The 11,563-nt window shown below is 36.7% G+C and overlaps 2 protein-coding genes across 8 annotated transcripts; both read right to left on the reverse strand.

Annotated features, from left to right (window-relative positions):
• Positions 1-632: 632 nt before the first annotated feature.
• LOC112765082 (protein PSK SIMULATOR 2) lies at positions 633-5,477 on the reverse strand. 7 transcript variants are annotated; one of them, XM_025810946.3, is made up of 13 exons: positions 5,287-5,477; positions 4,686-4,978; positions 4,139-4,452; positions 3,959-4,051; positions 3,761-3,854; positions 3,378-3,471; positions 3,107-3,204; positions 2,882-2,951; positions 2,124-2,218; positions 1,929-2,045; positions 1,707-1,783; positions 1,550-1,594; positions 633-1,432 (listed from the first exon to the last, which is right to left on the reverse strand). In XM_025810946.3, exons 1-13 carry the CDS (start codon positions 5,291-5,293, stop codon positions 910-912), a joined length of 1,920 nt encoding a protein of 639 aa, XP_025666731.1. In that variant the 5' UTR covers positions 5,294-5,477; the 3' UTR covers positions 633-909. The 7 variants fall into 7 exon arrangements, with proteins under 7 accessions (XP_025666731.1, XP_025666730.1, XP_072079305.1 ...); XM_025810945.3 differs by having other exon boundaries at positions 2,124-2,224; XM_072223204.1 differs by having other exon boundaries at positions 5,101-5,477.
• A 3,409-nt stretch (positions 5,478-8,886) lies between these two features.
• Positions 8,887-11,275, reverse strand: LOC112763633 (uncharacterized). Its single transcript, XM_025809256.1, has 8 exons — positions 11,103-11,275; positions 10,487-10,982; positions 10,396-10,418; positions 10,204-10,262; positions 9,977-10,098; positions 9,457-9,865; positions 9,224-9,329; positions 8,887-9,166 (listed from the first exon to the last, which is right to left on the reverse strand). Exons 1-8 carry the CDS (start codon positions 11,273-11,275, stop codon positions 8,887-8,889), a joined length of 1,668 nt encoding a protein of 555 aa, XP_025665041.1.
• Between the last annotated feature and the right edge of the window lie 288 nt (positions 11,276-11,563).

Consider the following 11,563-nt stretch of genomic DNA (forward strand, 5'->3'; position numbering starts at 1 on the left):
TGATAGGAAAGAAAGAAAAAAAAAATGATAGGAAAGAAAGAGAAAAAAAGATAGAAGAGGTTCGATTTGCACGAAGAAAAAATTATGTTAATATATTTATTTGTATTATATTATATGTGAAATAAATTTTTAATACAAAATAAAATATAAATATTTTTATTTATTGTATTTTATAAATATTATAAAATATTATAAGTTTATATATTTAATTTAAATTATTTATCTAATGCATACAATATTTAAATGTAAATTTTTATTATAATAATTTATTAAAACTATTAAAACTGAATTTATATTAATAATTATTAATGACTATAACCAAGTAGTATTGGAAACATGAAAAAAATATTTTTCCTTCTCTTATTCTTTTACTTGTGATGAAAAGAAAAAATTTTTGTGGGAGAATTCTTTTGGCAAGCACAATTTTATTTTCTTTCTATTTTTTTTTAATATCCAAACAAAAAAATATTTTTTTCCATTCATTCTTTTTTTACCTTTTTTCTATCCTCTCATTTTTTTATCAAACCAAACAAATAATTTATAGAGAACTTTGAAATGCTTTTCTTCAATAACTAAAATGTCTCTGCACTGTATAGTAGTATCCTTTATAGAAGATTGAGTCATAAATGACCTTTATAGAAAATTCAGTCATAAATGCATTTTACTCATTCTCATATGCTGCTATAAATTGTAGGACGATACATTCACCCACCAAAGAATTGTCGAACAATCTAGTTATACTTCTATTTTGCTGTACAAAACAAATTTGAGAACTAAGAAGATCTGGGGTTAGTTACTTATAATGATATATACATATAAATTAAGGATGAAGAAATGAATGATGAAATGCTATATAGCAAGAAAGAAACTGGACTAGCAACGCCAGCAAGAGGAAGAGAAGAAATGAATTCAGAATGAAAGGTCTCGGTATCCTAATCCATCCATGATATCCAAAACGTTGTAGTTTTGTTGCTCTGAGCCGAGTCTCGTACCCATACCCGTACCCAAGAACTCCTTGACAGGCGAACTGCTAGCGCTTTTGGCCATGTACCGATCTCTTCTTGATTCTCTTTTCTTTGGAGCATCAAAATCCATGCTTTTGCTAATTCCAGGACGGCTCCTCCTTGTAATCACCTCCTCTAACAACCTCCTATCCTCTTCAGAGACTTCACGTCCCAACGTCTTGTTGCCACTGCCGTCTGGGGAAAGGAACTCAAGCATCTTGGGCTGGAATCTCCCTTTTGGAGGAGATCGCATAGGCATTTGCTTCAGGGTATTCTGTCTGGATCTTACAAAGCTTATCAGATGGTGAAGCCATGCCAACAATTCAACGATGTAATTATCGATTTTATGCTTATCAGCATAATAGAGTGTCTGGATGCGCATCAGCTTACTACTTTCAGCGGGTGTACTCTCACCAAAATCGTTACCACTGCAAATCAGAACAAGAATTATCATCAATTCATGAAATTCAAGCTGTTATTAGTTCACACAGCACATGTAAACACAATCATAATCCCACAGATATACAAGTTTATATATAGCTAACCTTGTGTTTGCCCATTCACCGATCCATCCAAAACCTTGATGTGCTCTGTCCAAAGTAAAATATGTTACATAAAGCAATTGCATAGACTTCTAATGCAATTTTATATATGAAAATAGGGCCAGCATGGGAAACCAAAAGAGTTGAAAGCATATCTTACTTGATAGTATTTGTGGCAAATGGAAGAAGGCATTGAAGAGTCTTATCCATTTCGGCTTTAATCTGAGTGATCGGCAGCTACAAAAAATTGTCATTTTATTTAGGATAATGCACAACGATGTAAAATTCAATCTTCATGAGCAGAAGTGACCAACTCGGAGAAAGTGACACCATAAAAAATGACTGGTAGGAAATGAATATATCTGCAACTTGAAGGGCATACCTCTTTTGTGACATCAATGGATTGCAACCGAGAGGGAAGAGAACTCTTGATATTATTAGGCAAACCATGATATAACGTGTCCCTTGTATTTGGGGGAAGAGCTGTTGGGCGAGAAGCCTGATAGAGAGAATTTTTTATTTAAAGAAAAACTGAGGTGAGGTCACTACAAATTTAATTAGCAAGATAAAAACTTACAATCATATTTATCTGATTGATGATATTAGCATAGTGCAGTGCAAGACCAGCTTCGCCCAGTCTTTGAGACCCTTTACTATAGTTATCGGCAGCAGCTGTACCTACCATGAATTCACAATTTCATTAATATTACAATCAATCATCATACCACCCTTACAACCTACCAATAAGATTGACATGATAGATAGAAAACACAAGATTTTCATATGTCTTGATAAATGACTAATATAAAATCGAGGATTTAGGGATTCTTTTTGTAGTTTTAAGAGTTTTCCCAAATGCTCTAAGACAGTATGCTAATCCAAGCAGAAAAATCATGTACAAGAAAGACAGCTGTAAAATTACAATAAATAATCCCTCTCATTCATGTGATTCAAGCTAGAAAGATAAAACTGAGCAACTAAGTGGAAATTTGAGCCAAGAAATTTTAAAGAAAACTTGGGAAGCACCTATTTTCAGAGTTTCCATCCTTAGTAAATGTATTATGTGTAAATAATATGCTATAGATATCTTTCATTTCAAGTAAGTTTAAATTCTAAACAAACACGAGTTCAGACTTCCCAACAAACATGTCATACAGACAGAATGCAAGTAATTTTCTTTGAAGCATAGCAGAGGGTCGTGATAAATTGAGCAAATTTAGACTTCAAAACCTAAGGTTGGAAAATCTGATGAATTCTTATTGAATAAGGACAAGTAGATGCCCTCTATGCTAGCAGCAACATATGGTTTTTTCTCAGAAAAGACACGTGTCATACCGTTGTTTCCGAGGAACTCATGAATAGTTTGATGCATATAGGTAACGATATCAACAAGCTTTTCAACTATCTGCAATAAGCAAATCACATAGAATAATTACATTGCTTTAAATAAACGTAGACATAGAACATTTACTTCTAGCCAACTAAATAAGGTTTCGTTCCAACAAAGGAACCGAAAAATACAATTAGGTCCAACATTAGGAACTATCCCTTCATTCATACCTCTTCCATGTTTCTGGACCAAAGAGACTTCTTTTTCAAGCTCCTCACAATCTTTCTTTGATGCTTTAGCTCACTTTGAAAAAACGTGATACCCTCACCTGAAATTATAAGGCATATAGAGCTGTCAATCATTAATTAATTTCTGCATACTTCGCTTTGCATGTGTCTTGCATATACTACGTACATCCGACTGAAGATAAAAAATGATTATCATTGGAAAAACAAATACCATTAGACATTCTAGGGAAAAGCATATAATAAATTTTCTAACCTTTTAAAGGAAGATTTAAGGACTCCATTTCCTTAATCTTTTGCTGATAATCTTGTTCAAAACGGTCATAAGCATTTAATTCATGGTACAATTCCTACATACAAAAGGATAAAAACAGTAATTCAAAGATGGACTACACCAAAATCTGGAATGGTACCCTTATTTTAACAAGTAAAGAACTCAAAAGAATACCAGAAGTATAAAATGAAAATTATATGAACAACATATAGATACAAGCATAATAACTCAAAAGTCAAAACTATGTAAAGATCAAAGATCTATTAATTAAAATCATTCAGCAAACATGGAATAACCAGAATGACTTGTGCATCCATCAGTTTGTTGAGGCATGCAAAGATTAAAAAAATTGACAATGGGCTTACAGAAGTCTGCTGAGCTAGACTGGTAATCTCCTGCATTGTCTTTTCTGCCTCTACCTTGGATTGCATATCACCCAAGGCATGGTCCAAGTCTAATCTGAAATTTTTGTTCAAAATCCTAATGAGAAATGTTTGTAAATTGTAATACTCTAAGAATTCAATCATGGCAATTAGTATAAATGTGTAATCATGTGATAGCACCTTGAGAAATATCGATCTAGATTGTGCCACTGCGGATCTTTACACATATTTCCAAATCTTGCTACTTCCCGTGAGAAACCACAAAGCTCATCCCTATAAATTGCCCCAAAACAAGAGATAAATAAAATAAAAAGAACTTCAAAACTCTGAAGACAACACTGATCCTTGAATGCACTAAACCTTTTGTCAGCCGCAGCAAGATTAATTAACTCAGTCATATCAGTTGAAACTAATTGTTGAACTCCTTTTGATTGTAGAATCTCCTTTTTAAGGAACTGAATGTTCTCTTCAGAAAGTGATTGAAACAGAATTGACCCTTTGGTTATTGTATTAGCTACTTCAAAAGCCAATATAGATATTCTTTTGCCTCTAGAAGCCATTCCAGAGGCAAACCCGCTGTTGGTGTTTAACTTTGGCATGCCACTCCCAAGTGAGTCTAGAACATCAACGGCCTTCTCACTAGCTCTTCCCAGAAAAGAGCCCCTGTGGATGAACTGCCAAAAGGAAATATACACAAAGATAGTATCTCCACAATTAGAATTAACAACATACTTTATTTGAGGGAAAATCACTAAATCAAATAATGAAGTCAAATCTACGAACTACAACAGAAACAACACAAGTGAATCCACTTCGAAAGTCAAAATTTTGTAATTTCTCTAAATCCATGGAAAACTAACTGCATCCCATTAAGACATAGAAAGATCAGTACAGATTGGAAAAATACCTGTTTTGCCCCTTTTGGAGCGGGACTGGAGGATTTGAGTTCGCCGGAAAAATCAGCGACCTGCTTCTTTTGCTTTTTACCACGACTATTACTCCTTGAATCTGAAAAAGTTTCTGACTTTTTGTTGATAAAGCTATCTTCCTTCTTAAGCTTCCCAGAAAACCCCAAAGTATTCTTCCCTCGCAGCTCAGCATTGCCCTCAGCCATGCCAGCTGAACAAACCGCTCCCATTTTTTCTTCAAATAGCAAACCCAATGCTTCCGCTAATTCAGCTTTTACTTCAAAATCCGCAGCTTCAAGAAGAAAAAGAAAGAGACTTTGTTAGGTGAGAGGTGGAGAGTGGAAAAAGACAAAACGCCATCTAGGAGACCATGGCGGTTGAGTAATGGTAATATTAGTACCTAATTAGAACTACCTATAGAGAGTAATGGTTAGGGAGATGGAGATGGAGAAGAGTGGAATTAAAAAGGAGGAGAATGTGAATTGAGAATGGAGATGGAGATGGAGATGGAGAACGAGATAGGGAAAGAAAGAAAGAAAAGTCGCTGAGAATTTACGACTCTGGAGGGTTTGACTATGATGAATTGAAAGATAGACATACATGGCATGACGTGTTTGTGCTGTGTTGTGTTTTGTAGCGTCGACGACGATATTCGTAACGTTGAATATTTTGAAACCCAAATAAATGAAAATGAATAAAGTAAGGTGCTTATTGGTAAAAGTAAACCCTTTATTTAATTAAATAAATCAACTAAAATTAAAAAGAGAAAGAGAAACGCGCAAATGGAATGTAAGGATTGGAAATTTCATAGGATCGAGTATTTGACTCGGAATGAAGGGAGACGTGGCATGCTATGAGACGAGATCATTGAATATCTATCTATGGGCTCGTGGACATTAACCAAAAAAAAAAAAGGGCGTTAAAACCCAGGCGGTGGTAGCATTAGTACAACTGCAACCAGCTTGCCACCTTATTCCCCCTCTTGATTTTTTCTCTCTGCCTTCACTTTCTACGTAAAACTAATTACAAATAAAATTCTGCATTTAGTATATAATAGTTCGTAGTGAGTAAATAATAATTCTGTAATATAATAATCATATATCTGCATCTTAGCTCTTAAATTTAACAACCATTTGACGTGATAAAACGAGCTAATATTATCATATACATTTGAAGGCTACGTGTAACCTAAATCAACACATGGTCAAATGTATGTTAATATGTTTCACTGTTTTTCTTATTCAAAGACTTTGAGTAGTCATATAAAATTACTGCATAAAAATAGCATAGGTAAGGTTATGTTTCAAACGTTAATTTTTTTTAATTAGTTTTTAAGTAGATTTAGGAGCATAATATATACAAAGCTCACGTGAAATATACTCCAATATATTGTCATAAAAAAACACAAATTATTTTGTATATCTAAAAGTTATTGGTTTTTTTTTTTTTTTCAGAATATTAATGTTTATGGTGTTTGACAGTATTATAAATATTTAAAGTTGTTCTGACGTGGTGGAAACATGGCATCTTCTTATGCAACACGCAGGAAGCGTGTTATTGTGCCTGAAAAAGTTTTTTTAGATATTTTTCTGCAATTTTTTTAAAGTAGTTTGACTGCTTTTTCAACATGTAAGGGCGTGTTGTCAGCCTACTTGCATGTATGCAGGAGATAATACATGCTTTGAAAATCACTACACAACAAAAAAATATTCTTGTACTACTCTTTGTTGGTCCCAAGAAACAGAGGAGGCTAGGTTAGTCGAAAGATGATTATCGGTTCAAAGACGCAAGGTGTCTCTAGTGTGCTAGTTATCATGCTGACGGTAAATGTTGGGTAGCCAAGTGCAGAGCGAATAATTACTGAAAGCATCTAAATAGTAAAAAAAAGGTCGAAAATTATCGGATTTATCGGCGGAAATAATCTAATGGTATAAATGTCACGGGTAATAGTTTACTATCGGACTTTGTCTCTTCAACGCTAATAATCGTTAAAAAAATTTAACGATAAATATTATTGAATGACCAATTTTTGGATGACGTTGTCATAGAAAAAATCTAACAGTAACATTAGCGCTAATAATTGAGTTTTGCGCCATGATTACTATGGAGGTTTTTTGTTGGTAATTTTGGCAGTAATATTTTTTTAGAATTTAAAGTTAAAAAATAAAACAAATAGTGTGAAATTTTATTAGACACAAAATCCGATAGTAATATTTTTTTGAATTACAAAATAATTTTTTAAAATATTTTTTATAATAATTATAACTTGTTTAGAATTAAATAAAAATTAATAAAAGGTTGGTCCCTAAAACCTGTGCCTGCCAAGTAAAAAATGCAGCAAATGTAGAGAGTAATTGAGTAATCGTCGAATATAAGTTACCCGTTTTTACCCCAATCATGTTTCGATGCTATCTTTACTAGTTATATCTACCTGAAATATATAAATATAGTGGCAAATAATTCACAAAAAAAAGTGTATATATAAATGCAAGTAGCCGTGAAGATGACAAATACGACTAAATCCCCATAATGATCTCCCAGATTCAACCCGTGCACCGATTTAGTCCCTGAGATTCCAATTACACTATTTATATCCTCCAGATTGCGATCCGGGCACCATGATGATCCTTCGGTAAATTTTCGGCGTGACTCAGCGACGGTCATGCTTATGTGGCACAGCCACTACCACGTTGGACGTCAGAGTGTACAGATGACGTCGATTGTGTTATAAAATTCCCCAATGTAGTCCCTGTCTTCATGTTTAAACTCTAAAACTTCGTTGGCATCCCCTCAATGTGGTTCTCTCCATCAACGTCTCCTTCTGCATCTGTTGTGTACACCAATAGCTATCCCCCATGAGAGGAACTGGGAGCCATGTTGCAGGAAGTTCGAACCGGTCATCGTCGACGGAGAACTGGAGAGGGAGAAGCACAACACGAAGCAAGCAGGGGCGGGTTCCGGACTGGTGCGGCTGTGGTTGTCGCCCGATGCTAAGGTGGTCAGGGACGGAGAAGCATCCTAACAAGCCCTTCTTTGGTTGCCCCAACTATAATGTGAGTAAAGGTAAATGATTTGTAGCTGATTGAATTTTTTTTTTTGGTTGATTTTTTTGGTTGTTTGCAGACAAGTGGGAAAACATGGTGTGGGTTATTCGTCTGGGCTGATTGTGTGCAAGAGGAGTTGTCTGAAAGAGCTATTTCAGGAGATGATGATGGTGACAGGAAGAAGAACTTTGCATGGCGGATGGGGAAGATGGAGGCAGACATTAGGAATCTGAAATTCATCACTCATGTTCTTGGGTTTGGATTCTTAGTAGTTGTTGTTTTTGTAGGAATGGTGCTATTGAAGGGTTGAGAACATGTCAATGTAATGTAGTTCCCAAAGTAATGAATGAAAGTGTTATGTGGTAACATCACAAGGTTTCTGTAACTGATCTTAGTTTACTATAATATAATATCCTGTTGGATGAAGTAAAAGTACATATAAATAAGTAAAAGAAAGATTGATTCAAACCATGGATAGAATTAATTGATCTATACCAAAATATGGCAAACCATTCATAGTTTTAACACATTACAGCCATAAGTAATTGAACAAGTAGCATGACATACTTGATTAGTAATCAACAAAATGAACCATTGTTTAGAGTGAGCACAGTCACTGTTTCTTTTAACAAAAAACAAACACTTGACAAGTCTAATGTCCTAATATGAAAGTTCACTTCTTCCGGGGGTGCTTAAATCCAGGGGTCGGCACAAACTTCAGAAAATTTGTGAATCGTGAGGCAGTGGCAGAACTCGCACCCTTCATTGGGTCTAGTGCTGTAGAAGGGGTAGTCGGTGGTGACCTTCTTCTAGCAGGCAGTTTGGCAGGTCTTGTGGCTGGTTCCCCTCTTACTTTAGTGAACTACACAAATTTCAAACTACAAATGAAAACCAAAGTTTGTCACCCACTAAACCTTTTTCAAAGTTATTAGTCCATGAATTAAAAAGGTTTATTATAGAATTACTATTGTACCTTTTGAGAATCTTCTGGTTCAGAACAAATTAGCTTTGACAGATCAATCTCTGAAGCTTGACCAATAGGAGCATAATTGATTGTAATATTAGCAGTAGCCGTAGCTGTACTAGTAGCAGTTGCAGTTGCAGTGGCATTGGCAGTTGCAGTGTCAGTTGCATTGGCATGGGTAGTTGCAGTTGCTTAGGCAGTTGCATTTTTAGGGTCTTTAGCAGCCTCTGCAGCCTTTGCAACAGCCGTAGCATCAGCTGTAGCTTGAGCAGCATCAGCTGCTCTTTTCTTTTTACATCCTCTCTTGGTGTGATCTTTCTGCAAGCAGTACTTGCAAGTGAAAGGCCGAAGCTGTCTTTTCATGGCTGTACCTGGCTTAGATTTCTTGCTAGAACTTGTGCCTTCATCGGAGTCCTTCCTCCTCTTTGTTTGAAGGTTCCCTGGCTTCCTCTTGATTGGTGGTGCCAATGGCCTGTTATACTGACTTTGTTCCTAAAAGGCTTGGCCAGGTATAGGATTGGTGTGGTACTTGTATGTTTCCTTGTAAGACTCCATGGTTATGAACTTGTGGCAGAAATCCTCCGGGTGCTTGTTCACTATGGCCAGTGCAGCACAAGCATGAACGCATGGAATCCCTACAAGTCCATTTTACAACCAGCTTAGGTTAAAACAAAATCATTTATAAGACAAGTGTAAAAGTCAATGAGCAAAGATAAGTGGATGGGAAAAAACAACCTATTAACATCCAGAACTAGCAGGTACATAATATTTTTCCCAAGTCCACCACATGGTTTGTAGGACGCCCATGGACCTCAAACTTCTCATACCCAGTATCTCCAGACCATATAGCATGCCAATGTCTGGACTCCTTCCTCACCTTTTCTAGCCTACTTTTGATTACGGGTGGTAACAGCCCCAGGTGATTGTCCAACTTCACCTTGTTTTTAGCCATAGTCCTCATGACAAACATCCTCACCTCTTCTAAGAGAGTAAGTATAGGCTTTCCCCTTGCTTCTTTGATCTTTGAATTAAAAACCTCACAAGAGTTGTTGCAAATCGAGTCCAATTTCGGGTTGTGTCTGAACTGTGACCTCGTCCATGCCTCCCTGGGCCACTTGTCAAGATACCTCCATGCGTCCGCGTTCAGCCTCTTTATCCTATCCATGTAATCCTGAATGGCAAGAATTAACAATAGTGAAAAAAGTCCATGTAAGGTAACTCCAAAACAAAAATATTATCCTTACATACCTTAAACTCTTGAAATGTTGTAGCTCTAGCACACTCCCATAACAGTCCCCTCAGCTCCAGGTCCTTCCACTGCTTGTTGAAATTTCACCACAAGTGCCAGACACAGAAACGGTGGCCTACACCAGGCATCACCGCTTTCATAGCAGGCAGTAATCCCTGAAGACAGCAAACAACATGTTACCATAACAGTGCCTAAGAGTGATAATAGTTCACCATAACAGTCCCTAACTTTCCTTATCGATCACCATAATAGTCCCTAACTTTCCTCATCGATCACTATAATAGTCCCTATTTTTGAAACTCGTTCACCATAATAGTCCCTATCATTTATAATCGTTCATCATTATAATCCCTGATTTGCACCATTCAGTACCTAACTAAGTTATAACAAACAACATACCACATAAGTATAGTAACTAATCAAACAATAATAACAGAGGTATCATCACTCACAGAAGTTTACTGCGCTTTATGTACTAAACCAAGTTAACACAGTTTTATACATCACAACTTATGTGAGATTAAGGTTATACTAAGAGATTACCTTTTGCATATCAGAGATGAAGTTCCACCCATGAGTCTTGTAGTCTCCAAGGTCTTCATGCAACAACTCTAGAAACCACTTCCAATTCTCAAAGTTCTCCACCTCCACAACTGCCCAGGCAATAACGTATATATGATGATTAGCATCTTGTCCAACAGCCGATAGAATTTGCCCCCCAAAAATAGTTTTTAGAAAAGCCCCATCAAGTCCAAGTAACGGACGACAGCCAGCCCTGAAACCTGACTTGCACCCACTCAAGCAAACATACATCCTCTTAAATATGACCTCACCATTAGGCTGTGGCTTTGTGCAAATCTGAACAGTGGATCCTGGGTTGGTTTTCAACAGTGTTTCACCATAGTCCCTAAGCATAGCATATTGCTCCTTCGCTTCCCCATAGACTATATTCCTAGCATCACACAGTGCCCGTGATATAGAATTCCTATTGAGCGACAAGTCGTATTTCGTCTTGAAATATGTTGTAGCCTCACAGTTCCTGAAATTTGGATATTTCCTTAGTTTTTTGACCAGCTTACCGGCAACCTAATTTCTATTTGCTGCCATGTTCATATCCTCTCGTGGACAGGTATGATCATTGAAGAATGTCTTCACTTGCCAGCAACTGTCTTCGTGGTCCCTTGATGCATACACAACCCACTTGTAATCCTTCACCTTCCATACTGCCCTTACCCTTTTCCCGTCGTTCTTCCTGAACCTCATCCGTCTCCCTTCTTGTATAGTGAACTCCCTCACTGCCTCCTTGAACTCCCACTTAGTATTGAACTTCATCCCGACTTCTAAATGCAGTTCTCCGAACCTAGCACCCTATCTAAACACCGGAAATACCTCCTCCAAACTTTCTTCTCCAACCAGCTCATCCTCTGAATTAGGTGGTGTTTTCATCTCCAAAGAATGCCACGAATTGGCACCATCCGATTCTGACCCCGGATCAAAAGCGTCATGGTTATCCCCCTTTCTCCCTCCCCCCACAAATCCGATGTCCACATCTTCATCAGAAACGTCTTCCACAAATCCATCATCATCAACACAGACCTTGGCCTTCCCTTTTTTTTTCCA

The sequence above is a fragment of the Arachis hypogaea genome, chromosome 17 (genome assembly GCF_003086295.3).
Source record: "Arachis hypogaea cultivar Tifrunner chromosome 17, arahy.Tifrunner.gnm2.J5K5, whole genome shotgun sequence".
Lineage (NCBI taxonomy): Eukaryota > Viridiplantae > Streptophyta > Magnoliopsida > Fabales > Fabaceae > Arachis > Arachis hypogaea.

Excerpts from the sequence above, each read along its gene's own strand:
- LOC112765082 (XM_025810945.3), bottom strand. Across the intron at positions 2,046-2,123 it reads TCAATCAGATAAATATGATT|GCTTCTCGCCCAACAGCTCT; the intron begins GTAAGTTTTTAT and ends TCTCTCTATCAG. Across the intron at positions 1,595-1,706 it reads TTTGCCACAAATACTATCAA|AGCACATCAAGGTTTTGGAT; the intron begins GTAAGATATGCT and ends TACTTTGGACAG.
- LOC112763633 (XM_025809256.1), bottom strand. The coding sequence starts at position 11,275 with ATGAAGTTCAATACTAAGTGGGAGTTCAAGGAGGCAGTGAGGGAGTTC. Across the intron at positions 9,866-9,976 it reads CTGAGGGGACTGTTATGGGA|GATTACATGGATAGGATAAA; the intron begins GTGTGCTAGAGC and ends CTTGCCATTCAG. Across the intron at positions 9,330-9,456 it reads GGACTTGGGAAAAATATTAT|GGATTCCATGCGTTCATGCT; the intron begins GTACCTGCTAGT and ends ATGGACTTGTAG.